Source organism: Podospora pseudopauciseta, chromosome 1 (assembly GCF_035222475.1).
Source record: "Podospora pseudopauciseta strain CBS 411.78 chromosome 1, whole genome shotgun sequence".
In the NCBI taxonomy this organism is placed as follows: Eukaryota; Fungi; Ascomycota; class Sordariomycetes; order Sordariales; family Podosporaceae; genus Podospora; species Podospora pseudopauciseta.
The window spans coordinates 2,329,246-2,352,813 of record NC_085892.1 but is presented as its reverse complement, the minus strand read 5'-3'; the positions used below and the strand labels follow the sequence as shown (position 1 = coordinate 2,352,813).

The following is a 23,568-nucleotide window of genomic DNA, read 5'->3' as shown; positions in this document are numbered from 1 at the left end:
ATCACCCCCCTCCCCAACCCGGGGCCCAGCACCCACCCAATTCCAAATCAAACCCCTCCCCCCGAGGTTCATCAACATCCAAAATGGGCATCCACTCCATCTGCAACGCCCTCTCCCACCTCCAAAACGCATCCCGCGCCAAGCTAGGCCTCACCTCGATCCCCAACACAAAGTACAACCTCCGCTTCGCCCTCGCCCTCCACCGCGCGGGCTTCATCTCCTCCGTCACCCGCGCCGGCCTCACCCCCCCTCCCCCCGAAGCCCTTCTGACCTTCGAAACCGAACCCGTCACCTCGGCCAACGTCTCCACCCGTCGTCTGTGGCTGGGGCTCAAGTACTTCAACAACAAGCCCGTCATGTCCAACCTCCAGGCCGTGTCCAAGCCAAAGAGGCCGGTGACTGCGGATTACAAGGAGCTGTCCAAGATTGCGAGGGGGTTCCAGGCGGGGCATATCAAGGGGCTCAACCTGGGGGAGACGTTGTTTTTGTGCACGGATAAGGGGGTGTTGGAGTTGAGGGAGGCGTTGGAGAAGAGGGTGGGGGGTCTGGTTCTGGCGAGGGTTTCGTAGGGTGGATGAGGGGGAGAAATCAAGAAATTTAACAAAACAAGAAGAAAAAAAAATAGAGGGGGGCGTTGATGGTGGTGGAATGTGAAAGGAAGGATGTAAAGGATATCATACCCAACGATGAGAGTGTACGAGATAGTGGGGAGAAGACGAAAGACATGTACATCAAAGTTAAATACACCAAGATCAAAGACACATGAGCAGACTGTAACTGAAGCAGATTTCAGATGCAACCCTTAGCAACAAGGCTACCAGTTGATTCAGCTTCCATATATGGTCTCAGCAAGGAATTGTACAATGAATACTGTTAATCATACTAATCTAACATGCTTTGTGTGCCTGAATGTGTGTGTGCGCGAGCGTGCCTGCCAGCCTCTGTCTCTTTTGTATGCATCTTGCGTGCGGTGTCCTATACGATAAAGTGCTGTTTGCCCTCCCCCCCAAAACACCAACCCACACACATATACCGAAAACCCTATTCTACATAGACAAACTCCTTTCCCCTTCCTTAATGTTTCTCCCCCCATTTCCCTACCATCCTCCTTTCCCTTTCCCTGCCGTGCTTATCAAAAACAAACAACTCCCGACTATGAGGCAAGTACCAACAACAGAAAAGCCAATAAAAACATAAACCCAACAATGAGAATCCACAGGCTCTCTCCCTCTCTCCCAATTAACAAGGCAAAGCACTTTCCTCCTCTTTTCACCTCCCCCCCCTCCCAACACACACACACAAAAAGGTATCATAAGAAGAAGCTGGGAGTTTTTTTGTTCGCGTTCCCTCCAACCAATACAAACAAATAGGTGTCATTAGCAGCGCTTAAAAGAGCAATGCAAAACCGACAAGCCAAAATCCCTCTTTGGGGGTGTTAAAAGGTAACAAAGTGCGGTACCATAGGCCACGGTCAAGAAGAATACAAAGAATTAAACAAGGTGTCGAGTCCGTCGCGACAGGTAATTAGGCGGCGATAGCGGAGATTTCGGAATGGCTCTCCTTGTTGTCGATGACGGAAGCCTCGGTTTCTTCTGTGGCAGAAGGAGAGGGGGAAGAGGTATTGTCGTTGCTATGTCCGCTCACTTCGGCCTTGGAATCGGCAGACCCGACGCTCATGCGCTCCATGCTGTTTGTCACAGCCTTGACCCCAGGGGAAGTCTCTGGCAGAGTGATCTCACCCTCAACCTCCTTGGCGGCTTCCACGGCCTCCTCCGCGGTCTCAGCCTGCTCCGCAAGGACTGCTACCTCCTGAACCGCCGTCTTCTCAGCCACGGCATCGAGAGCGGCGTGCTTAGCGTCGTCCTCGGCAGACTTTGAAGCGGGAACAATCTCGGCGGCTGGAGCCAGGCTGGTCTGCGATGCTGAAGGTGCGCTATGTCCTGACGTGACACTATGTGGTCGTGAGACAGCCTTCTTAACGCGGGGCTTAGACGCTGGAGATGTTCTCCGGGAGGCTGGCCCATGTCTGGGTGGAGAAATGGGCACCTTTTGTGTGACCTTGTTGGCAGAGGCTTGGGTAGGCCGCATCATACGCGCGAGGAAACTCTCGTCAACCGGCTTCTCCTTCTTAGGAGCATGGTCCTTGGCTGGCTGAGGCGGAGGGGGTCCTATGCTCGGCCGGGAGCGGCCAACGGTCGAACTCTGTCGTTTGAGCGTTTTACCCGGGGCGGCTTTGCTAGTGGTGCCCGACATGCTTGTTCTGCTGGCGGAGCGTGCGAGGGAACTGGCGTGTTGTGCGCTGTCGCCGTGGACCTTGGAACCGGAGGCAGCCGTATGCGTTGTGAGGCCTGGAGGAAGCTTGACTGGTCTTGTTGGTGACTTGACCTTTGGCTTGACAAACCCTGTGGCTGCGGGGGATGCATGGAGCGGAGGTGGCTTCTTCACCGAGGAAGGAGCAGAGGCCTTTGCGGCGGGAGTGGCTGCTTTTGGTGTCATTGTCTTTTCGGTGTGGGACACTTTCCTTTCGGGCGTCTGTTTAGGCGCAGCCAAATCCGGCTGAGGTCTCAGAGCTGGGCTCTTCGGGGGCCTGGTGGTGACTGGCGATTTCGCAGATTTTACATCGAGCTTTCCTGTCGAAGAAGTTGTCATTGGCTTCACTGTCGACTGTGGTGTGATGGTGGTGGTGGTGGTGGTGGGTTTCGTGGCTTCCTTGGTGGCAGTTGTCTCCTTCTTCTCCTCATTCGCACCGCTTGTCTCGTTTACTGGATATTTGGTCTCCGGCTTTGGTGCTGGTGTGACTGTCTTCTCCGCAGTGCCATCCAGGGCTGGCTCTGGGGTCTTCACTTCCTCCTTCTTCACAATAGGTGCGGTCGGTGTTTGTGCGACATTCACTTCCTTGACCGGCGATGTCGCCGTCTTCTCTTCTGCCTTCGCCTGTGGTGATTCCACAATTGGTTGGTCTCTGAGGAAAGTTTTTGGTGTGCTCGCGAGCCTCTCAAATTTCTCGAACGGATTCGAGATCTCCTTTCCAGCAGTCGGCGTCGTCATTTCGCTAGATCCACCGCTGAGCTTTCGAATCCCGGGCACTGAATCCTGGCTGCCTTCTCGTGTCAAGCCCATCCTACCGTCTTTTTCGATTGCGATGAAGCTCGTTCGGACTTTGGCCAGCGGACGTGGGGACTCGGCGCCGGAAACTGTAACAATGACGACAGAATTAGCCATGTTTACCTCGTAGCCAGCTGCCACACGGAATGCGCAGATGCACCCGAATGCGCCGGCAGGTGTTGCGCGAAAGGACAACACAAGATGATCCTTACCAAAAGGCGCACCAGGCGAACGACCCCGGTCTGGAGGACTGTTTTCCCCCTTTTGCTCAAACATGGCGCGAAGGTTCTTGACGGCACTCATGATGGCGGATGTGGCAGTACCTGCCCGTTTGGGTTTTGAATTCAAATATGTGGAGGGCCCCGAAGGCGATGACCAAAGCGCAAAGAGATCTTGACTGAGTCGTGTGAGGTTTCGTCACGCGGGGAGGTGGTGTTGAAGTCGACTTTGGAGGGCAGCACCCGGCGCGCCGGGCTTTGCGAAAGAGACGCGCTTTGAGCTCCCCCGCGCCAAGTGACCCGAGGGATGGTCAAGAGAGCCCGTGTCGCTCGATTAAACAGCTGATGTGAGGAAGCCGGGAAATACAACAACAGACTAGGTGGGATATGGCGGCGTCGCAACGGGCAATGGTGTGGGAGCAATGTACGGGTGGTCGGAGGTTGCGTGTCGCGAACAGGATGCGAAAATGATGCAGATAAAGTAAGTATCAACGGACCGTGGTGGCACCCAAAATGTGAAGGTGTCTTCATAAAATTAAGAGAACAATTTGGGGAAGGGTTGGTTCAGGGGAGCTTTGCCAAGCGGTTCGGTGGGACACACACTGCCCCTAATGCCTCGCAGCACTTTTCGTCCAGACAAATCAATCTGTTTGGCGCACCGAAAGCCCCGAGAGATTTTCTGTTGATACTCCTGAGACCCCGACAGCCAAAGCCTCTTGTTGTCTTTATTTTGGTGTGATCTTGGCCAAAGCGCCGTTGAGGTGGGTGCACAACGGTTGGCCCAAAGCTGGAACAGCTCCAGCAGAGAGGTGGGTTTCAGGGGCTGTGCTCCAGGTCGTCCACCACCGTCCACCACTCGCGATGCTCTAATAAATATCCTCCTACATACATTGCCACACGCCGTCTGCTTTTTTCGTTGGAAAAGCGCCGCTTGCCTCTCTGTTTAGCACACACAACCTGTCAGAGCCGGTCTTGCTGCCACCGTGGGCATCAGAACGCAGATTTCCCCGGACCAGCCGTCTTTGGCGCCAGGATACCCTTTCGAGAAGGCCATCCCGCCTTCTTCTGACTTGTGTTTCAGATGTCCCTCGCGCATTGCGTCCGGCGGCATCATCATATAAAGCGCAGATGCTTGTGCTCCGTCCGATGTGGAAGACATATACGGCATAGTGGTAGGATAATCCCCATATTCCGCATGAGGCCACCTTCCTTTCCAGCCCTACAGCTCCGGGTTGTCGATAAGAGGGTACGGGTTATGATATTGAACTTCAAGGAGCACCCTGCCAGCAAGCAGGCAAGCATGAACGTTTCAACAGGCCATCTGGAAAACGGCCAGGCCCAACGCAAACCAAGTTGAAGCTCCAACCCCACATTCTGGATCGCATTCATTTACACCCGAACGGGAAATAGCCAAGCAAATGATTTGAGCTTCTCGGGAACCAACCGCGGGGCAATATCAAGATCCACGGTTTCTAGCTCCGATCCCGGCTGCCGAAAGAACGCAATCCGAGCCTTTTCAGCCCGCGGCCAATAATTTCGCCCGTGGCTTGCCCGTTGAACAAACCTCCCAAACCAAAAAAAAAAAAAGGTCAATTGACGCGCAAACATGGCTGCCAGAAGAGCTTTGACTATCGGTATGTTCTTGCGGGAACCCATGATTGCTTCTTTCACCACAATAAACTTGCTTTTTCTAACACTGGCTGCGATTACAAGGCCTCATCCCCGGTGATGGCATCGGCAAGGAGGTCATCCCCGCTGGTCGCCGTGTCCTCGAGGCCCTTCCTGCCTCTCTGGGCCTGAAGTTCGACTTTGTCGACCTCAACGCCGGCTGGGAGACCTTTGAGAAGACCGGCGTTGCTCTGCCCGAAGAGACCGTCCAGACTCTCCAGAGCTGCAATGGCGGTCTTTTCGGTGCTGTTAGCTCCCCCACCACCGCCGTCAAGGGGTACTCCTCCCCCATTGTCGCCCTCCGCAAAAGACTGGCCCTCTACGCCAACGTCCGCCCCGTCAAGACGGTCGCTACCGCCAAGAAGCCCATCGACATGGTCATCGTCCGTGAGAACACCGAGGACCTCTACGTCAAGGAGGAGAAGACCTACGAGACCCCCGAGGGCAAGGTCGCCGAGGCGATCAAGCGCATCTCCGAGAAGGCCAGCACCAACATCGCCGCCATGGCCGGTGAGATTGCCCTGCGCCGGCAAAAGATCCGGGCGAGCGGAGCCCCCAGCATCCACAAGGGCCCTCTCGTGACGGTGACTCACAAGTCCAACGTCCTGTCACAGACCGACGGCCTCTTCCGCACCGCCTCCAAGGCTGCCCTTGCCGACCCCAAGTTCAGCTCTGTCAAGGTTGAGGAGCAGATTGTTGACTCGATGGTCTACAAGCTCTTCCGCCAGCCTGAGGCGTATGATGTCATTGTTGCTCCTAACCTCTACGGCGACATCTTGTCTGATGGTGCCGCTGCTCTTGTTGGCTCGCTTGGTCTCGTTCCCAGCGCCAACGTTGGCAAGACTTTTGCTCTTGGTGAGCCCTGCCACGGCAGCGCGCCTGATATCCAGGGCCAGGGGATCTCCAACCCTATTGCTACTATCCGTAGCGCTGCGCTCATGCTGGAGTTCCTTGATGAGGAGGAGGCTGCTGCCAAGATCTACGCTGCTGTGGATGCTAACTTGGAGGAGGGCAAGTACGTCAGCCCCGACTTGGGCGGCACTGCCAAGACTGAGGAGGTCTTGCAGGATATCCTTAGACGTCTTTAAGTGATGATGGGTTTGGGAGGGAGACGTCGAGAGGAATAATGAGTGGACATGTTTCACATATATACCCCATTTTTCATGTAGACATGTTACACAGGAAACGTTATCAAAAATCAGGGGAGATGGGATGGTCTCTGGAATAGATAAAATAAAAGCAGGAGCTGTGTTGAGGGCGGTAATGAAGCTATTATGAGAACTCGGGTGTTGTTGCCATATTGTCACAAGGATAACCCGGGAATTCCCCGGGTGTCATAACCCATAGGCCCAGGGCTATGCTGGGTCTCAAAGAGAGCCATCCGATATCAGAGACAGAGAGCGAGAGAGGATGTCGTTCATTAACCATCAAACCCCATATGACGCAACCTCTGCGCCTTGCGCCCCGTGTGTATCAGGCAGCACCTATCATACAATCTTTGTCTACCCATCCATATATACATACATCCAACAACATCAAAAAAAGCACATGACCCCTTTATTGTGTACCGGTATCATCGTCCCACCTTGTTTTCCTGTCCCATTTTATGCCTATCCATCTCTGTCTATGGTACCTCTTCGTGGTGTATCTACCCCTGAGATTGCCCTACACCAAGTTATTCATGGCTCGTAGGGGTGATGATTCCCTTGTGACGTGGTGATGACTGGTGTATGGTGAAGCCATCCATGGCTCTAAATCTTGAGCAGGGCGGGTATCATTCTCACCAAGCCCTGGCCAGGGGGACGCGGGACGGGGAAATCCCGAAATCCTATCAACAAATCTTGCGATTGCTGATTTACTTGGTTCTCTTGGCGTCGAGCTCCTTCTCATAGGCAGCAACCAACTCCTTCCTATGATTCGAAGAAATGTCAGTCATCTTTCCTCAGCATCATCAACCAGAGAAAAACTTACTGCAAATGCGGCGGCGCAGGCGCATAATGGCTGAACTCCATGCTAAACTCCCCCTTACCCTGCGTAGCCGCTCTCAAGTGAGTGCTGAACCCAAACATGGCGTTCAAACTGCAGTCCGCCACAAGCGTGAACTCATCCGCGCCCACCTCGGTATCAACAATGGTACCCCTCTTGTTCATCAACATGAGGATGTTACCCTGGAACTCCACCGGCGCGGTGATTGTCGTCTTCATCAACGGCTCGAGCACTGCACCGCCCGCATCTGGGAAGGCCTTGCGGAACGCCATCTGGGTGGCGAGGTTGAAGGCGTAGTCACTGGAATCAGTAACATGAGTAGCACCGTCAGTGATGATCATGCTGGCACCAATGACCCTGTGGCCCAAAAGGGGACCCTTGAGGCAGGCTTCTTCGAAACCCTTCCCGCAAGCGGCGAGGTACTTTTCGGGAATGGTACCACCGACGACGCGGGTCTCGAAGTAGTTCTTCTCGGCGTCTTCAGCGTTGGGCTCGACCCAGCCAACAACACGGGCGTAATCACCGGGACCGCCGGACTGGCGCTTGAGCAAGAAGTCGAACTCGGCCTTGCGGCTAATGGTCTCGCGGTAGGCGACGCGGGGTTTGCCAGTCTCGCAGTCGACCTTGTACTCACGGCGGAGACGCTCGACGTAAATGTCTAGATGAAGTTCGCCCATACCGCTGATGATGGTCTCTTCTGACTCCTCATCGACGTGGAGGCGGAAGGTGGGATCCTCACGCATGAAGCGGTTCATGGCCTTGGAGAAGGCGTCGGCGTCGCTGCTGCGCTTGGGCTTGATGCTGAGAGACATGACGGCGTCGGGGACGTACATGGAGCTCATGCCGTAAGGAAGGCGACCGTCGGTGAAGGTGTCACCGGAGGCGCACTCAACGCCGAAGACGGCACAAATTTCACCGGCGCCAATCTCGGCCACGTCCTCCATTTCATTGGAGTGCATGCGGACGATGCGGGGAATGCGGACCTTTTTGTCATTGCGGGTGTTGAAGAGGTACTGGCCCTTCTTCAGGGAGCCCTGGTAGACACGCATGTAGGTGAGCTGACCGTAAGGGTTCTCTTCCAGCTTGAAGGCGAGGCCGACAAAGGGAAGAGAGTTGTACGGAAGCAAGCTGACAGGAGCTTCGCCCTTGGACCGGTCGAGAGCCATGTTGGGAACGTCGTTGGGGTTGGGGAGGTAGTCGCAGACAGCGTCAAGCATGGGCTGGATGGACTTGTCGGCGAGGGCAGAGCCCATCAACACAGGGGTGAACTTGAGGCCAATAGTCGCTCTGCGGATAGCAGCCTTGATCTGCTCAGGGGTGGGGGTGATCTCGTCCAAGAACATTTCGGCGATCTCATCGTCGACATCGGCCAATTTCTCAATCAGCTCTTGTCTCTTTTGCTCGGCCAACTCCTTCAACTCCTCGGGGATCTGGTTCGAGACCTTGACGTTGACACCACGTTGGCCATCGTTTCTGATTGCCCTCATCTCAATGAGATCAACGACACCCTCAAACTCCTTCTCAGCACCGATCGGGATCTGAATAGCGGCAGCCGGGATCTTGAGCTTGGAGTTGATCATCTCGACAGCCCTGAAGGGGTTGGCACCCATACGATCCATCTTGTTGACGAAGGAGATACGGGGGACGTTGTAACGCTTCATCTGGCGATCGACCGTGATGGTCTGGGATTGGACACCACTGACAGCGCACAGCACCATGACGGCGCCGTCCAACACTCTCATGGCTCTCTCGACCTCGATGGTGAAATCAATATGTCCGGGCGTGTCGATCAAGTTCAGGTGGTATGTATCCTCCTTGCCGTCTTTGGTCTTGTACTTCCAGTCGGCAAAGGTGGCGGCAGACTGAATGGTGATACCTCTCTCCCTCTCCAGTTCCATGGAGTCCATCTTGGCACCGACGCCATCACGCCCGCGAACTTCGTGAATGTGCTTCGTTCTGCCGGTGTAGAAGAGAATGCGCTCGGATACAGTGGTCTTGCCGGAATCGATGTGTGCCTAGTGGTTTGCCATGCTTGTCTCAGCATTTCCTGTTCCCCAATAAAGTCCAGTTGGTTCTTCGACCAACTTGCCATCTTGAACCAAGGCCATAACATACTGCGATACCGATGTTCCGGACATGTGCCAACCTGGCAGCCTCGGCGGGGGAGACCTTCGCGGCGGCAGCTTCGGGGGTCATGTTGGCCTGGGCCAGCTCCTTGGCCTGCTTGAGACTGTAGTTCCCGCTCTCCAGTGTCAGCCATTGCTTGAAGATGTCATGTTAGGTTAAGGGGTTAAGCCATACGCGGCAGCAGCACCCTCGGCAGCCCTATAGTTGGACGTCCTGCTGAACTCTCTGAGACCTCCCAGTCTGGCGCTGTTGATGGCAGCAGCGTATGGCAAGGCCCGGCGGCCCACCAGCGCTGCGTTTCTTGTCGCAAGAGCAGCGCGACAGCTGTTTACCGCCCGTATTACCCTCATCTTGGCTGGCCGAAGAAAGAGAAAAGGAATGACACCAACAACCACAAACAAGAGGGAAGGGGACGTTCGTGGGGCTAGGATTCCCGCAGGATACGGTACGGTGGTTCCCGGCGAGACTCCAGCTCCGCGAATTTTTTTAGTGGGGCCGGGAACTGGATTGACCACTCACGCCACAGCCTGTTTCTTACATCCAAGGAGGGGAGCAAAGTGAACATTGTTGACCCTATGTTGGTGTGTGTAGCCCAGTTCAAGTTGCTCGGTTGTAAAATCCAGGACTCTTATATCCAGATGTTGTGTGTTCACAGTCCCTCATCCAGGTGGGTAGGCTGTAGTTGAGTAGAACACACCGCGAGGTATCTATCTGGCTTGTAGACGAACATTATTCCACGGGAACAAATAAGGCAAACAGTGTCAAATGACTGAGACCACGAGCGCCTGTCGATTGCCACTATCCTCTGCTTCGACAAGTCTTCTTTTATTACCAAGTACCTATATACAGTCCACCTCCATCTCAGTCACCCTCGCAACTTGCCCTTGTCAGAATTAATCCAAGGAACTCTCCTATATAAAAGCCAGAACCAACAGAACTCCATGCCAAATCATCTGATATTCGTTCGTCATGCCAAATTCCAAAGCCAAAGGGTCCAAAAAGGTACGTGTACATCCAATCTCTGGGTATCCAAAATACTCAGTCACATCCAATGCTTATTGTTCTCATGGTCTCGCGCTCGACGGTTCAATAACGATCTGGGGCACCTGGCTCAGTCTCAACCCTGGCCGACCTGTAGGCTCTTGGTCTTCCTGAGCCTGTGCGGCGAGGTCCTGAATGGCTGCCGACAGTCGGTTGCTGCGTGCCCTGGCTGGTCCGGGGCCTGGATAGTCTGGGGGTGGCTCGTTGAAGGGGCTGTTCCTGCCCGATAAGGCTGATACCCCAGAATTGCGACGTGAGTGCCCAGGCGTGATGTCATCCAAGCTCACTTCGTCATAGTCGGGCGGTGGCATTCCAAAGTCGGCCAGGTCTGCGGTATCGATCATCTCGGGACTCGACCCAGCTCTTGGGGTGGCCATTGCGCTCGGTACCCGTGGTGTGTTTGCTCCAGAGTTTGCTCTCGACCGGGTTGATAATCCTGCGCTTGGCAAACCAGCACTTGGTAACCCGGCGCTGGTTAATCCTGCGCTATTTAAGCTGTAGGCGCTTCCTCCTGTCGTCAAGCTCGGTGTGTTTGGGCGGTTCGTCGTGTCGATACTGAGAGTCGCAGCACTGTGACTCCTGTCACGCCTCAGCAGGAGGCTCTCTGGTTGGGTGGACGCCCCGATACTCGCGGCATCGCTGAGAAGACCAATCCGTTCGCTGTCGGTACTATTCGCCCGGATCCTAGTCCCATCTGCCCTTGCAACTCCCAAGTCGCCATACGCGACAGTACTCACCGCTCGCGCTCTCGTTTCCTTCAACCGCTCGTGCTCGTTCCTCAGCTCCTCAATTTCCACCGTGTTTATCGCCGCCACGCTTCGACCCCGTTCCCTCAACTCCCGCATAGCTACCACATCGTTCGCCTCGCGCGCTTCCCGTCGTAACCGCCGCCTCTCCTCGCGATCGGCTAGTTGTCGACGTCTTGCCGCCCGAATCTGATAGAGAGCTTCCATTTCCTGTTCGCGCAACTCCTCCTCTTGCTCGGCCGTCGGCATCTCGACGACAACATCAATACCATCGCGCTCGCCCTCCCTGCCCAGAACCTGCTCGTTTTCTGTCGCTTTGGGTCGGTACACTGGCAATGTCATAACGCTGCGAACTGATGTGGACCGATCGACCGCCGCCAAGTTGTTGTTGGTGGTGCCATTCTGTGCTTGTGCGCCAGCCAATGCGTCCTCCAGGTTATCCTGGGCCTCTCTATTGATCTGTCGAGTTGTCGGAGAGTCGTCCTCTCGCTCTGTTGGTTTGTACTTCCCGCCTCGAGGTCCAAGGCATTTTCTCCAGAGGGACCGGGTGCAGAAGTATATGATGATGAGGGCAAAGATGCCACCGAGAACAGCGCCTACGATCTGAAGATGGCGGAGACGGTAAGAATGAGACTAAAGAATCAAGGCTGTTTGGGTGGGAAAAGCCTACCTGTGCTTCTTTGGAAGGCTGCTCCCTGGTTTTCCGAGAAAGCAATCTGCGAGATTCATCTTGACCGACTGGCAGCGTTACAAAGATCGGTATTCGAAGCTGCGGAGGCATCCTCCACTATTTTTTCAGTCTCCAAGCGAACCGAGTGAGCCCAACAGTGATACACGGTACAGCAGAATATCCAAAAAGAAACGTCGTCGATTATGCCTTGCTACGAGATGCAAAGGGTGCTCCGCATTGTACTCGTTCCCGAAGTTGCGTCTCTCCGATCCAAAAAGCTCGTGCCTAGCGGATGGTTCGCTCTCAGCTCAGCTCCCACAAGGCGGATTCGTCAACAATGGCTTGGCTCTTGATGCGGGGAATCGGCGTTACCCCAGACCAAAGCGGAGGAAGTCTTGGGTGAGGCGGACGTTGACGTTATTGATGAACTGGCCGTCCTGGTGAACCAGTGAACCAAAGCAGGTCAACAGAATGAAGAATGGCGATGAGGAGTCGACAGAAACCGAAAAGCGCAATCCAAACCGGCGGCAAAGGGTTGGGTGCTTTCATCTGCGACAACAAGGCACCTGCAAGCCAAGGCTGGATGCTCATTGCGGTAAGGCTGGGCTGAAAATGCACAGGGGCTGGCCACTTAACGCACCGTGGCCCCTGTTCCGCGCCGTTCACGCCTCGACCGAGGGCCCAGATTTCCCCACGTTGCTGTCTCACACAGCAACTGGAACCTCTGTTCTGGGCTGTCCGTTGGTGATGGTAACCGGGCCGTTGAATTGCATCTCGGAAGTGTGCCAGCGGCGCTTATCTCTCTGCGTTACTCGCCATGAACGTCTCACATCAGATTCCAATGTTGGGTCGAATTGAGGAGGGAAGATACGATATCTTTGACTCTTTGTACGATTGATTGACCGACCCGGATTTCCTCAGGCGGGGGCAGGGTACACCTCGTGTTTGCTCGCCCGCAGCTACCGCTCGCGATGGGGTCAGGTAACCCTCATCCAACTCTGGCTCCGGCCGTCACTACATAAGGTACAATGACTGTGCATGCAGGTTTGTCAAAGGCAATGTCGATCTCGCTTCAGCCCAGTTCCGTTTCAGCTTCTGTACGATTTCAAGGCACCTCAGTTTCACCAACAATGCCTGCCGTTTCTGCGAACTCAAAATCAAAAGCCTCATTTTTTTCTTCACTTATTATCCAGATCTCAGAGTTGGAGAACCAGCCGCCGATGATGCGCCAAGTCTGGCGCTAGCATCACTGCTAGGGAAATCCCGACAACGCTAAATCTGTTTCCCAGCCACAGACATCGACAACAATCAACAACACCGATGGAGACTTGGAGAAAATGGAGATGTTTTTGTTGTCATGAGAACGGTTTTGTGGAAACTGACAACCGGCAAAAGGCTTCCAATGCTACCTCACCACATCTGCGAGAGCTGGACGATCACGGCATCATCGTCGCAAGCGGGGGTTGGAAGGACCTCTGCCGTGTGGCTGGGCCGCTGAATAGCATCCATCCTCTCACAGCGTGAGAGAGAACCTGAGGGCGACTTTGCCGTTGACAGCGCCACAGCACAGCAGAGGATCTCCACAACATGTATCACGTATCGAAACTTCCATCTGGATCTTTTCGTCGTTGAAGAAGCCGCCTTTCTGCCAGGTCTCACAAAGCCTGATCACTGATCGGCATCTCACCATATTCTGGTGTCCCTGACAGTCTGGAAGGCAGGCAGGTCTCAGATCACACACCATCATCTGTTGAAAGCGGTCAGCCCGGGCAGGCGATGAGATTTTCCTTGTGGCCCATCCTTCACGGCCGCCCGGCAGTGATCCCAACCCAGAGTCGTGGGACCGATGTGAGCTTCATCCATCATCAGATGGTGACATTGACCCCAACCGAACACCAGGTTGCAGTGAACGGAACTTGGTCAGACCAGTTGCGGCGCGGTCGGCTGCCAGCCAATGGCACTGTATACACACACCCGCCATGTCGGCAAGGCCGTTGGGTTTTTGGGTATCTACAGATTACACCAAACCGTTGCAATGGGGGCGATCCGTAGGTCCAGGACCTAGTTTCAACCCCTTTCCGCTTCGTGGTATTGACAGCAGGATCGACTGTGTTCTTTGACAAGTTTTGCCGAGTCAGAACTTGCTCTCATCAAATGTCCCAGCAGGGGGTTGCGTGGCCTGTGGATCTTGGGCGCGTGGTGACAGTTCACTTCAATCCCTCTGTGGTATGATAATTAGTGAGAGGCTTGTGAAAGCGTATTGTAATGTTTCACGTCGACCTAGATCTCACTTGTACATTGACAGACTTTACACTGTGCTCACTTCGCATATGGCCGGTTACAGGGCCAGCATTAAAATCAAGCACTGTGAAGCCGGTGCCGACAGCCCAACACCGAACCCCACCTTTCCCGAATGCGGCCGATTTCAGGGACCGGGCGGCCGGATCGGCAGGTGGGGCCCACCAATATCTCGGCTTGTTAGCACATGCCATTGCATCATCCCTCAAAGCCGGGAGCTTTGAAAGCCAGCATCAACATCAACCCATGTGAATCCCCTCAGTTGTTAACATGCGTGGAGTTGTGTCTTGTTTGCCTGTGAAACCTGCATTGTTATATCGTCAGCCGAGCACCTCATCTTCTTCCAGTTTGAAATTTGTTGTCAGAACCCCGCCAAACCAATTACAGCCGAGGTTGTTAACACCAACACTGTTCAACCAACAGAGGTCGCTGTATTCCAAGATGGCGACTCCAACCGCACCAGAGGATCCAATTGTGAAGGCGTTGCAAGAGTTCACTACGTATGTACTCATACCATAGCATACCATCTCTGGAATATAGTCCCTCTGACACCTCTAGTTGTGACGTCTCCGACGCCTTGATCAAGCTCAAGTACCGCAATGGCGGGTTCCTATCCGGGCTGACGATGTGGTCCCCTCAGAGACAGGACGGGGATACAAAGATTGTTGGGCCAGCGTATACGGTCCAATATGTCCCGCTGGACGATCCTAGGCCGAAGCATCCGAGTCATTATGTTAGTTTTTTTCCCTTTGGCTTGTGTTGGTGGAGAGGAGGGTTGCTAATATGTCAAGTAGATCGACTCTGTCCCTGCGGGAGCGGTTATCTTTGTTTCTTGCCCTCCCAAGACTCCAAATGCAGTTTATGGTGGATTGATGAGCACGAGGGCGAAGGCGAGTGGTGCCGTGGGGAGTGTGATTGATGGACGGTTTAGAGATTTGCAGGAGCAGAGGGGGCTGGGGTTTCCGGTATATATATTGGGCTCACTGTTTTGTGATAGAGGGGCGATTGCTAATAGTGTGACAGATCTTTGCAAGGGATGTCGGAACAGCGCCTCCTGCTGAGTTGCTCAAGGTGGCGGCGGTCAATGTGCCAGTCAAACTGCAGACTGATGAGCAGGACATGACGATCAGGCCGGGGGATTACCTCATTGGTGATGTGAATGGGGTTGTGGTGCTGCCCAAGGAGTTGGCGGAGCAGGCGATTCCGCTGATGAAGAAGCAGGTGGAGGCGGATGAGAAGATGGCGGTGGAGATTGCGAAGGGGATGAGCTTTTCGGAGGCGAGTAAGATGTTTAGGCTTTGAGCTCGGCCTAAGTATTGGGGTGAGTCTTTGGTCAGAATATCTGGTGGGTACATGACCTCGAGGTGCTAATAGATCTTTTCTGGCGGTAGCTAGAATCTTAGCATGCAATAGGTATCATAGACTCATGCAGATTCATGTCGGTTGGACTTTCCTTTCAGCAGCTTTAACTTAAAGCCAAGAATGACTCCTCACGCCAAATGCCAACTCATATCTCCGCGACAACATAACCGCCTTGGAAGCCGTGAGCCAGGCCCGGTAGAAGCCATATCGTAAGCTGCAGTTCTAACCGAGTAGGCCTCTACTGGCCATTCACAAGGGGCGTGTATGATTACACCATTGCAACCCCCTTGGGAGCCTTGGCTAGACGGGATGTGGGATATTCGGATGCCACCGTTATGTCCGAATGATTCCAAATCCCGTCATATAGGCAGACCATCTCGGGAGTCCGGTTGCTGGTACGGTCCCATTCATAAGTCGTACAGCAGATTTATAGTGCTTTCCCGCGGCGGTTATATTGATATTGCGGCTCCTGGCGAGATAGGCACCGCGCCCATTCGTCCTGGCGAAGAAGTATACCCCTGCTTGGCAGTCAAGTGTTCGGAGAACTTATCCATACAGCCGGGAGAAATCCCACCACGCAGCGCTTCTCGGCCGGACAATTCATCACGACAGTTCGGAGTTGATCCAATCGCTTAGGTACTGAGTGTCCGGACCCCCAATCCTAGGATATTGGAGGTGCAGTTGCTATCATTGGATAAGGGGGCAAGATGCGGTTCGTGGATGGGGGGGGAGGGGGGTTATATAAGGGAGAGGAAGGGGTTCCCTCGTCATGGAGAAGCTATCCACCTCTGGGTAACTCTTCTCTGCCGTTCCCCGGATCTTATTAGAGACTCTCCCGGTCCTTGGGCCTTGGTTCTGCTTTGTTATACCGTCTTCGGGAAAGAAATCGATCCACAATGCAGCTGTCTTCTGTTTTGAGCCTCATGGCTGTCGGCACGCTGGCAGCGGCCCAGGCTTCCAACAACGTCACGACTGGTAAGCTGGGTGATGCTCGGCCGGTGAGGAACAACCCCGTCATTGGTGAGGTTTGGATCGCCGAGTTCGACTCGGAAATCGTCAAGGGCACCTTCAAGGCTGTCGCTGCCCAGATCGGCATCAACTACACCATTGATATTACCGGCTTGCCAGAGGAGAACGGACCTTACAGTATGCGTGTTACTCCTGAACGACAAGTGATAACAGGCACTGATGAGATCTAGACTACCACATCCACGTCCGCGCTGTTCCCGAAAACGGCACATGCGCCGATACGGGCGCTCATCTCGACTCATACGTGCGTGGCCAGGAACCGCCTTGTGAGGCTTCGCTGCCTGCGACTTGCGAGGTCGGCGATCTGTCTGGGAAGTATGGCAAGGTTGCTGGGGGCCATATTCAGAAGGAGTAAGTGTTCAATCAGGCTTGCCGAGTGGAAATTGACATACTGATTGTGGTGGTGCAGATTCCATGATCCATACACTGCCACCAACATCATCCAGCTTGGGTATATTGGTAATCGTGCGGTTGTTTTCCATGATAAGAGTTCGGCGAGGGTTGCTTGCGCCAACATCAAGAAAGCGCCGGTTGCTGCGACTCCTTGAATTATGGCAGGTTAGAACGAGGAGGAATTGGACATTTTGCACACATCTGGTCGTAGACGGTGGAGGCTCTATGCGGTAGGGGTACATAGAAACCGGGGTGCGATGAGTTCGAGGTCGATAAACAGTCGAAATGAAAGAATCAGTATTCTGAATGGGTTGAGGCACATGCTGCTGTTCTTTCTGTTGGTCCTGAGTAAGGTCATGCCAGCTGATAAGGGATGAATACGCCAACAAGTCACGGCTTTTCTTTGCTGACTTTGACTTGGAAAAGTTTTGAAAGATTCCCAATACCACCCGGTAGGTGCTCGCCTTATCAGCAATCCGACGACTCATCCAATTGAAAATCCCGATGATAGCTACCACATGCTGCAAAACGTCTCCAACATGAAGACCCAAGTGACTTTTGTAAGTCAGATGGTACCTAGTTGGTTACTTAATTAAGTATTTCCCCCCACTCGATAGTTCCACATGTTACAAGCCAGAGAAAGAGCAAACACTTTGTATGGTACGTTATGCCTTGCTGCCTTGTGATCGACCTTAGGGCACCGCCCACCTTAGCCACCCCTGCAAAAGAACACAAATTTCAAATGAGCAGCTGGCAGTTTTTTTGGCTGTCATCTGATACAGATGAGAGGTTTGCCAGGAATGGTGAGCCTATACAGTTTGTTCGACCTCCTGACCTCCATTTGCGTGTGACAGCGGCATCTGTTCAACTTTTTGTATGACTGATTACCTAGGGCTGTTTTCGAATATTTCTATCTCGAAACCCTTAACTTTTCCCTCGACTCCCACACAGAAAAGAAACCGCCTCTAGATACCCATCAGGTTGACATACAACGACCAAAATAATGGCCTCTACATCTACACCACCCAACCTCCCCAACTACTCCAAAAGTTATCTCCCCAAGAGAGCGCAAATCCCCCCTCTCAAAGTCTACCCACCTCCCCAGCTCCCAGAGCCGCACAATGAACTCCTCCCGCTCAGCTACGAGCTCCACCAAGACAACACTCCAGAAAAACGCGTCCTGCTCCTCATCCCAACTATGAACGCCGACAAAGGCCAACTCATGGAAACCCAGCTCCGGAAGCGTCTCCCACATAACACGGAAATTTACTGCCTTGGCTTTGAGGGCGCGTCCTCAGGCGTGGGTGAGCAGCCCTACAACGAAGCGGGAATGACCGGGGCGTTCAACAGGATTGAACATGGCATGATCCTGAACCGAGTAAGTCCTCAGATAATCGAGTTGGTTGTCAAGCGCCGTATCACGACCATCATCTACGCGGCTATCGAGAGCTTTATTACTAGGTCTGGTTGGCCCCCTGCTAGACCCGGGGAGGGCGCTATCAAGGAGCCGGTGGATTACGCTTATATTGTGTTGTACAACCCCGTGACGGGTGTGGTGAAGACGGGGGTGTCCGAGGGGGTGGAGGTGCCGAGGGCGTATTGTAAGGAGGCGCAAAAGTACGGGTTTAGTGACCCGGTTAATGAGGCCTTGAACAAAACGTTTGGGGGGGAGAAGGGGCAGAGGGAGGTGCCTGAGGAGGCTGTGGGGAACCATGGAAAGGTTACGGTTGGGGAGATTATGGCGGCGAATATTCGGGATCTGGACAAGAGGAACTGGCAGAAGCTTCTGACGAATGAAAAGGCATGCCGGTATAGGTTGATAGAGGATACGTTGGAGAAGATGGATATTCCGTGGTAAGGGAAACTCACCATGCCTGGGTGTATTGTTGTCATATAAGGGACCCCTAGGTACACGAAATACAAATCAGCCTAGGTAACCACTCCTATGAGAATCTGTCTAACCAAATACTAGATGAAACTCTTTCAACATCAAAAAGTACGAACATTTTTACCAACAACATGACCCATCTCCGTACCCTCCTCCTTCACCATCTGCTCCTTCGTGTTCCCAGCCCCCCTCCACAACCCCTTCCACCCCTGATCTTCTAATGTCCATTTCTTCACTCGTTTCCAACCAGCAACAATAGCATCACTGTTTCCGAGCCACACCCTCCAAAGAATAACAATGAGGATCGTCGCCGGGAGGGTGGTGACCCAATAAATCCACATTTTCCCCGATACCTGCCACTCCCCGTCATCGCCGTAGTTGAAAAAGGTTGTGCTGAAGAGGGACTGATTTTGTTAGTTAATAAGCGTGGTTTAGCTTGAAGGGATGGGAGGGGGCTTACGGAGAAGAATGTTGCTGGGAGGAAGACCATGGTGAGGAGGGCTATGCTCTTGAGGACCGAGTTGTCTTGCATGGTGAGGTTGTTGAAGGCCTGTTTGGATTTTTGGTCAGTGGAAAGTTTCTTGATGCTATATGCCTCCAATGTGAACAAGGCTCAGCTGACCGTGTTGATCTCATTCTTGAGTCGTTCCCTGTTACTGTCGGCCCGTAGTTTCAAGTTTTTGAGTAAAGAGATTTGGAATTGTGCATATTGGATGGCCTGGTCTTTGTAAGTTTGTGTCAAGTGAGTTGGGGTTGTCGCCTCTCTGGAAGCAGAAGTGGCTGCTGCCATGGGAGGAGGCCGGGATGGGAAGGAGTCGTGAACCATCATTCGGCATCTTTGCAAGTCTTTGAGGGTGTCAATGGTCGCTTCAAGAACTTCCGAGGAATGGATGGCGTGACGGGACATCTCGTGGACCTCACTGAAGATGGCGCCGGTTCGCATGCGACTCTGCAGGAGAAACAGACTGTCAGCCATGGGGAGAATGTATGGTCGTCTATTGATAAGAGGCACCCACCTTCTCCATTTGACGGACCGGGTCTCGGATCCGCCAGACAGAGATGTCGGAATACACGATTATCTGATCGATGAGACTGGTGTGCATTGCCAAGGGATCGTGAAAGTTGATTTGCCCCGATAGTGACGCTTTTTGAAGAAGGCAAATAAGTTGCTCAGGGAAGTCCGAAGGTGTGTCGACAATTAAAACCTGGTGCTTGTCTGGGTAGTCCCATCGGGTAAAAATAGTTGTTTCGAACCAATTGTAGCCTTTCTCGCCACTGGTGGCGTACTCGGGGAGGTTGTCATGGGCTTCCTCGACTTTTTGGACCATTTTCATGAGGACGCGGAACCATGTTGCTTAACAGCTCATCAGCTGGGGGGCAAGACGAAGGAACAAAAGAGAAGGGGCAAGTTACTAAGTCCGATCATGCGCTTTTGGGAGGAGGTCTCGTCATAGGTTACCTGGCTGCCAAAGAAGCCATTCAGGTCAAAACAGGTCTTAGTGCCAACAAAAGCAGGGACTTGGAAATGCTCTAGAGCTCGGTCGCGAGGTGAGCCTATGTCGGGGTAGTTGTTATGGTCTAGGAAGCTGGAATGGAGTTTAGACACCATGTTGCTATCATGGAAAAATATGGGAGCACTCACACATAACACTGTTGGGGAAGATTTATCTGGGAGGTTTTGGTTAGCTCACCCAAACACTCGACAGTGGCATCAAATGAGACAGAAGATTGACTTACACTTTCGGGGCTAAAATTAGATGTGCTTGTTGTCCATTCCCTCCCTCCCAGGGCTTGAGGCAAATCAGTACCCGAGCCCAGCCATCCTTCAGGTCACGACTACTTACAGGGCTGGAGTATTCTCATTTTTGGGTTCAATGTCATGTTTTGTCTATCACCGGTCCTCAATGACAACCATGCGAGATAGCCACAATCAGACAAATGTTATTCATTGAAAATGACGAACAAGGTTGACTTGTTCTAAAATGAAGGTTTTAAATGAATGTTTTCATACGTACGTTCTCCTCAGCTGGCCGACGATTTCAGATGGCAAAGTGGGACGAGAGATGAGGCTCTTTCTGCACTGCCCAGTGGCAGCGCAGCTTATAGTGGTAGCAAGTAGCCTATCGTAACAGGCCACAGTATGTCGGGCAACCTTGCGGATGCACATATCATGCGGGCAAAGGTCCCCTGCAATGAGAAGCTAGGCATGCAGTTGCATACATCAAAAAGTCAACCATCAAATATCGCCCTGGGTCGTCGTCTTGTGTGGATGTTTTATTGATGGTTACCGATTCAAGGCAGGCACAAGCAATAAATCACATAAGCTAAGTTAGGTTAAACTCGTGGCCTTTGGTTTGGATTGTGCAGTGGTAGTTCAGTGGGTTCATTAATCACAGTCAACAGCAAGTTGAATTCTGACAGTTGGCAAGGTGGAATGCTTGGCAGAAGGAAGGTGGCCAGCATCTTGGACATCAACCTGACCGTGTGTCAGGTGCACCCAAGTGGCAACCTGAAAGCAGCACGAATTCAGTTTTCCTGACCGGGCACTTTTACAAAGGGAATTACTCGGGACGAGGCCGAGGAGACGTGACTGTTTACAACAGCATTGAGAAGCAGGCGACCAAGGAGGTAAACTGGCAAGACATCCCACAACTGTGAAGAGAAGGAAACCGGAAAAATGATAACACCCACATGTCAGATGGTAACGAATTTCACCCGACAAAATAACCCAATTTCTAGATAAAGAAGTATTGAAATCCAAAAGACCAGAATTGAACGAAAAGCAAACCGGTTATACTCCAGTCCACATAAAACATGTTTTGCACATCAGGTGTCAATGACACTTCCGAATTCTGCGATGACGGCATCAATAGAATTCATGAAGAGGACCAGATTACGTTCGATCTCGACTGCCCGGGCAGGGACATAATTTCGAACTTCGTAGTAGAATGGCTAAAAGAATTTCGAGAGTCAGCATGAAACAGACAGCTACCGAAAATCAGGAAGAGAGGAGGGACAGGAAGTGAGAGTGGAAAAATACCTGAGACTCCACTTTCAGATTCCCCAAAGCCGTGAGGGTTGCAGACCCAAGGCCCGGGATAGTGCACGGGTTGGCGGTACTCGCTGTAGATAACCTGCTGAACGCCCCGGTGATCTCGATGGTCCCTTTGGCCACGTAGCTATCAATCTCCTTTCCAGCCTCTTCCTCGGCCGGAATGGTGGCATTGAGTGGTTTAAGGGTAACGACGGCCCGCGAAGTCTCCAGAAAGTTTGCCGTAACTCGATCCAGAATAGGAATGACTTTTGCTAATGGTCCCGTCCCGAAGAGAGTGTACAGGAGACAACTGAGGTCATTGACCTGCCCCACTTCTCTTCGGAGCTCTAGTGCATCAGTCCAGTAATTGTAGACCCTTGTGATGGTGTCTTGGGCTTCGGGTGGTGCCTGTGCTGAGACGCTTACAGCGGTGATGGCGGAGATCAAAAGGGTTGAAAATTGAACCATCTTGAGGTTTTTTGATGTGAAAGAAAAAAAAAAAAACGTACGGCGTGCTGGCTTAAGAATACCCTAACGTACATTATAAGCGAGCGACCAATATAAGCGAGCGACCACTTTTTCACAACCTTTATACCATTATCCTCAATTACTACACAACAATACTAGGAAGCAACCATAATTACATCAGAAACAGCTGAATCAGATGCTTCTGCAGCCTCCTGGCAAGTGCGCGCATTATGCCCAGGCTTACCGCATACACCACAGCACTGAACCTTCGTACGAGCCCCCCCTGCATTACTACTATCCGGCTGCGTTTCTTGCACTCCCTCCCTATCCACGGCCTTCTGATCCAGTAGATCCTGTGCCTCTTGTACAGTAAGTGACCCTCCAAGCCTCACACGTGTTTTTTTGGCTCTCCGGCGCTTACTTAGTGCCTCATTGGCCTTACGGAGCGAAGAGACTTCTGCACGAAGGAGAGCCACCTGGTGCATTATAGCCGTTATACCCTTAGCAAGCTAGTCTACCGCAGCCAGTATTAAAGTCGGGGAGCTATTTTGATGGTTAGTAATGCGAGTCTTAATGAGCGTTAACTGTGAGTTGGCTTCTCGAGGGTTATGTGGTGTCTGGGAGACCCAAGGGAGTGCCGTGCCCGGCCGTGAGTTTGGAGGTGTTAGCATACGAAGCTTCATATCTAGCTTAGAAAGCACTTTCTCTAGATCGTACGGTATAAGGCTAGCACCCGCAAAGCTACCCTATATATTCCTCTCTGTTATAGAGGCAAAGAAGGCCTCGCGGAAGGTACAGAGGAACTCGAGCTTGCTTATATAGTTAATATATATACGTATTAAGTCCTCGATCTAGCGACCGTACGCCTGTTTTAGCGGCCCAAAGTAGCCAACATCGAGTGGCTGGAGGAGGTGGGAGGAGTGTAGAGGCATGTAGAGCGTAATGATGTTATTCTGCTAGTAGTAGCGCTCGAATTCGGTCGAGTGGTGGCTCTCGTAGCCGTCGAAGATTAATAACCGGTATTTGCCCTTTATCCGGGGCGCCGTATAGTAGTCGAAGTGCTTAATCCAATCTAGGCTTACCGGATTAATAGTCCAGCCATTATCGGTAGTTGCGATACGCCAGGTAGACAGTAGGTTGCACTCGGTATACTAGTTGGTAAGGTAGTACTGCGCGGCTAAGATAATAAAAGGAGGGATAGCCCAACCGAGGGTATTAACTTCCTAGATTACCGTTGCCCATTCGCGGTTACCAGGCTGGGCCAGTTTCGCCTTACTAAGGCCGTCCGAGGTCGTAACTACCATACCCGCGAAAATAATACCCATTATAAACCCAGTCTCGTCGAAGTTATAGATATCGTTATCTATAATACCGTACTTAGCCTTAGTGTTCCGTACAAGCGTAAACCACTTACTAATAACCTTTAGATCCTCGCATTTAGCCCTCTAGTAATCGTATTTACGCGTAAAACGTATACGGAGCTATAGCTAGCGTTTAACGAAGTTATATGCCCAGAGCTTACCAACAGGGGGCGC

At 52.7% G+C, this 23,568-nt stretch overlaps 10 protein-coding genes across 10 annotated transcripts; 5 read left to right on the top strand and 5 right to left on the bottom strand.

Moving 5' to 3' along the window:
• Window positions 1-83: 83 nt before the first annotated feature.
• On the top strand, window positions 84-569 carry QC763_106360 (uncharacterized protein; the record flags this gene model as incomplete). Its single annotated transcript, XM_062907211.1, has 1 exon — window positions 84-569. The coding sequence occupies one exon, from the start codon at window positions 84-86 to the stop codon at window positions 567-569; it is 486 nt and encodes a 161-aa protein (XP_062770140.1).
• Window positions 570-1,291: 722 nt separating this feature from the next.
• On the bottom strand, window positions 1,292-4,986 carry QC763_106350 (uncharacterized protein). Its single transcript, XM_062907210.1, has 2 exons — window positions 3,318-4,986; window positions 1,292-3,194 (listed from the first exon to the last, which is right to left on the bottom strand). The coding sequence occupies exons 1-2, from the start codon at window positions 3,406-3,408 to the stop codon at window positions 1,525-1,527; spliced, it is 1,761 nt and encodes a 586-aa protein (XP_062770139.1). The 5' UTR covers window positions 3,409-4,986; the 3' UTR covers window positions 1,292-1,524.
• LYS12 (homoisocitrate dehydrogenase) lies at window positions 3,954-6,316 on the top strand. The gene is made up of 2 exons (XM_062907209.1): window positions 3,954-4,957; window positions 5,037-6,316. The coding sequence occupies exons 1-2, from the start codon at window positions 4,930-4,932 to the stop codon at window positions 6,077-6,079; spliced, it is 1,071 nt and encodes a 356-aa protein (XP_062770138.1). The 5' UTR covers window positions 3,954-4,929; the 3' UTR covers window positions 6,080-6,316.
• A 60-nt stretch (window positions 6,317-6,376) lies between these two features.
• On the bottom strand, window positions 6,377-9,454 carry MEF1 (Elongation factor G, mitochondrial; the record flags this gene model as incomplete). Its single annotated transcript, XM_062907208.1, has 4 exons — window positions 6,377-6,901; window positions 6,963-8,992; window positions 9,093-9,207; window positions 9,279-9,454. The coding sequence occupies 4 exons, from the start codon at window positions 9,452-9,454 to the stop codon at window positions 6,847-6,849; spliced, it is 2,376 nt and encodes a 791-aa protein (XP_062770137.1). The 3' UTR covers window positions 6,377-6,846.
• A 714-nt stretch (window positions 9,455-10,168) lies between these two features.
• Window positions 10,169-12,943, bottom strand: QC763_106320 (uncharacterized protein; the record flags this gene model as incomplete). Its single annotated transcript, XM_062907207.1, has 2 exons — window positions 11,562-12,943; window positions 10,169-11,494 (listed from the first exon to the last, which is right to left on the bottom strand). Exons 1-2 carry the CDS (start codon window positions 11,670-11,672, stop codon window positions 10,169-10,171), a joined length of 1,437 nt encoding a protein of 478 aa, XP_062770136.1. The 5' UTR covers window positions 11,673-12,943.
• Window positions 10,456-15,161, top strand: QC763_106310 (uncharacterized protein; the record flags this gene model as incomplete). The annotated part of the gene is made up of 4 exons (XM_062907206.1): window positions 10,456-14,359; window positions 14,418-14,592; window positions 14,654-14,824; window positions 14,883-15,161. The coding sequence occupies exons 1-4, from the start codon at window positions 14,130-14,132 to the stop codon at window positions 15,159-15,161; spliced, it is 855 nt and encodes a 284-aa protein (XP_062770135.1). The 5' UTR covers window positions 10,456-14,129.
• Window positions 15,162-16,117: 956 nt separating this feature from the next.
• QC763_106300 (uncharacterized protein) lies at window positions 16,118-16,798 on the top strand (the record flags this gene model as incomplete). Its single annotated transcript, XM_062907205.1, has 3 exons — window positions 16,118-16,367; window positions 16,421-16,601; window positions 16,660-16,798. 3 exons carry the CDS (start codon window positions 16,118-16,120, stop codon window positions 16,796-16,798), a joined length of 570 nt encoding a protein of 189 aa, XP_062770134.1.
• Window positions 16,799-17,646: 848 nt separating this feature from the next.
• On the top strand, window positions 17,647-18,501 carry QC763_106290 (uncharacterized protein; the record flags this gene model as incomplete). The annotated part of the gene is made up of 1 exon (XM_062907204.1): window positions 17,647-18,501. One exon carries the CDS (start codon window positions 17,647-17,649, stop codon window positions 18,499-18,501), a length of 855 nt encoding a protein of 284 aa, XP_062770133.1.
• Window positions 18,348-20,572, bottom strand: QC763_106280 (uncharacterized protein). The gene is made up of 8 exons (XM_062907203.1): window positions 20,376-20,572; window positions 20,269-20,321; window positions 20,174-20,199; window positions 19,945-20,117; window positions 19,548-19,885; window positions 19,154-19,480; window positions 18,992-19,081; window positions 18,348-18,935 (listed from the first exon to the last, which is right to left on the bottom strand). Exons 1-8 carry the CDS (start codon window positions 20,410-20,412, stop codon window positions 18,633-18,635), a joined length of 1,347 nt encoding a protein of 448 aa, XP_062770132.1. The 5' UTR covers window positions 20,413-20,572; the 3' UTR covers window positions 18,348-18,632.
• A 596-nt stretch (window positions 20,573-21,168) lies between these two features.
• Window positions 21,169-22,113, bottom strand: QC763_106270 (uncharacterized protein). The gene is made up of 2 exons (XM_062907202.1): window positions 21,572-22,113; window positions 21,169-21,483 (listed from the first exon to the last, which is right to left on the bottom strand). The coding sequence occupies exons 1-2, from the start codon at window positions 22,031-22,033 to the stop codon at window positions 21,358-21,360; spliced, it is 588 nt and encodes a 195-aa protein (XP_062770131.1). The 5' UTR covers window positions 22,034-22,113; the 3' UTR covers window positions 21,169-21,357.
• Window positions 22,114-23,568: the final 1,455 nt, after the last annotated feature.

What these genes read in the sequence shown, in the direction of transcription:
- QC763_106350 (XM_062907210.1), bottom strand. Translation starts at nt 3,408, where the DNA reads ATGAGTGCCGTCAAGAACCTTCGCGCCATGTTTGAGCAAAAGGGGGAA. An exon ending in TTCGCCTGGTGCGCCTTTTG is followed by an intron (nt 3,195 to 3,317) that starts GTAAGGATCATC and finishes TCATTGTTACAG; the next exon opens with TTTCCGGCGCCGAGTCCCCA.
- QC763_106280 (XM_062907203.1), bottom strand. Translation starts at nt 20,412, where the DNA reads ATGACATTGAACCCAAAAATGAGAATACTCCAGCCCT. An exon ending in AATGAGAATACTCCAGCCCT is followed by an intron (nt 20,322 to 20,375) that starts GTAAGTAGTCGT and finishes ATTTGCCTCAAG; the next exon opens with CCCTGGGAGGGAGGGAATGG. An exon ending in TCAAGAATGAGATCAACACG is followed by an intron (nt 19,082 to 19,153) that starts GTCAGCTGAGCC and finishes AAATCCAAACAG; the next exon opens with GCCTTCAACAACCTCACCAT.
- LYS12 (XM_062907209.1), top strand. Translation starts at nt 4,930, where the DNA reads ATGGCTGCCAGAAGAGCTTTGACTATCG. An exon ending in CAGAAGAGCTTTGACTATCG is followed by an intron (nt 4,958 to 5,036) that starts GTATGTTCTTGC and finishes TGCGATTACAAG; the next exon opens with GCCTCATCCCCGGTGATGGC.
- QC763_106270 (XM_062907202.1), bottom strand. Translation starts at nt 22,033, where the DNA reads ATGGTTCAATTTTCAACCCTTTTGATCTCCGCCATCACCGCTGTAAGC. An exon ending in ATCTGAAAGTGGAGTCTCAG is followed by an intron (nt 21,484 to 21,571) that starts GTATTTTTCCAC and finishes AAATTCTTTTAG; the next exon opens with CCATTCTACTACGAAGTTCG.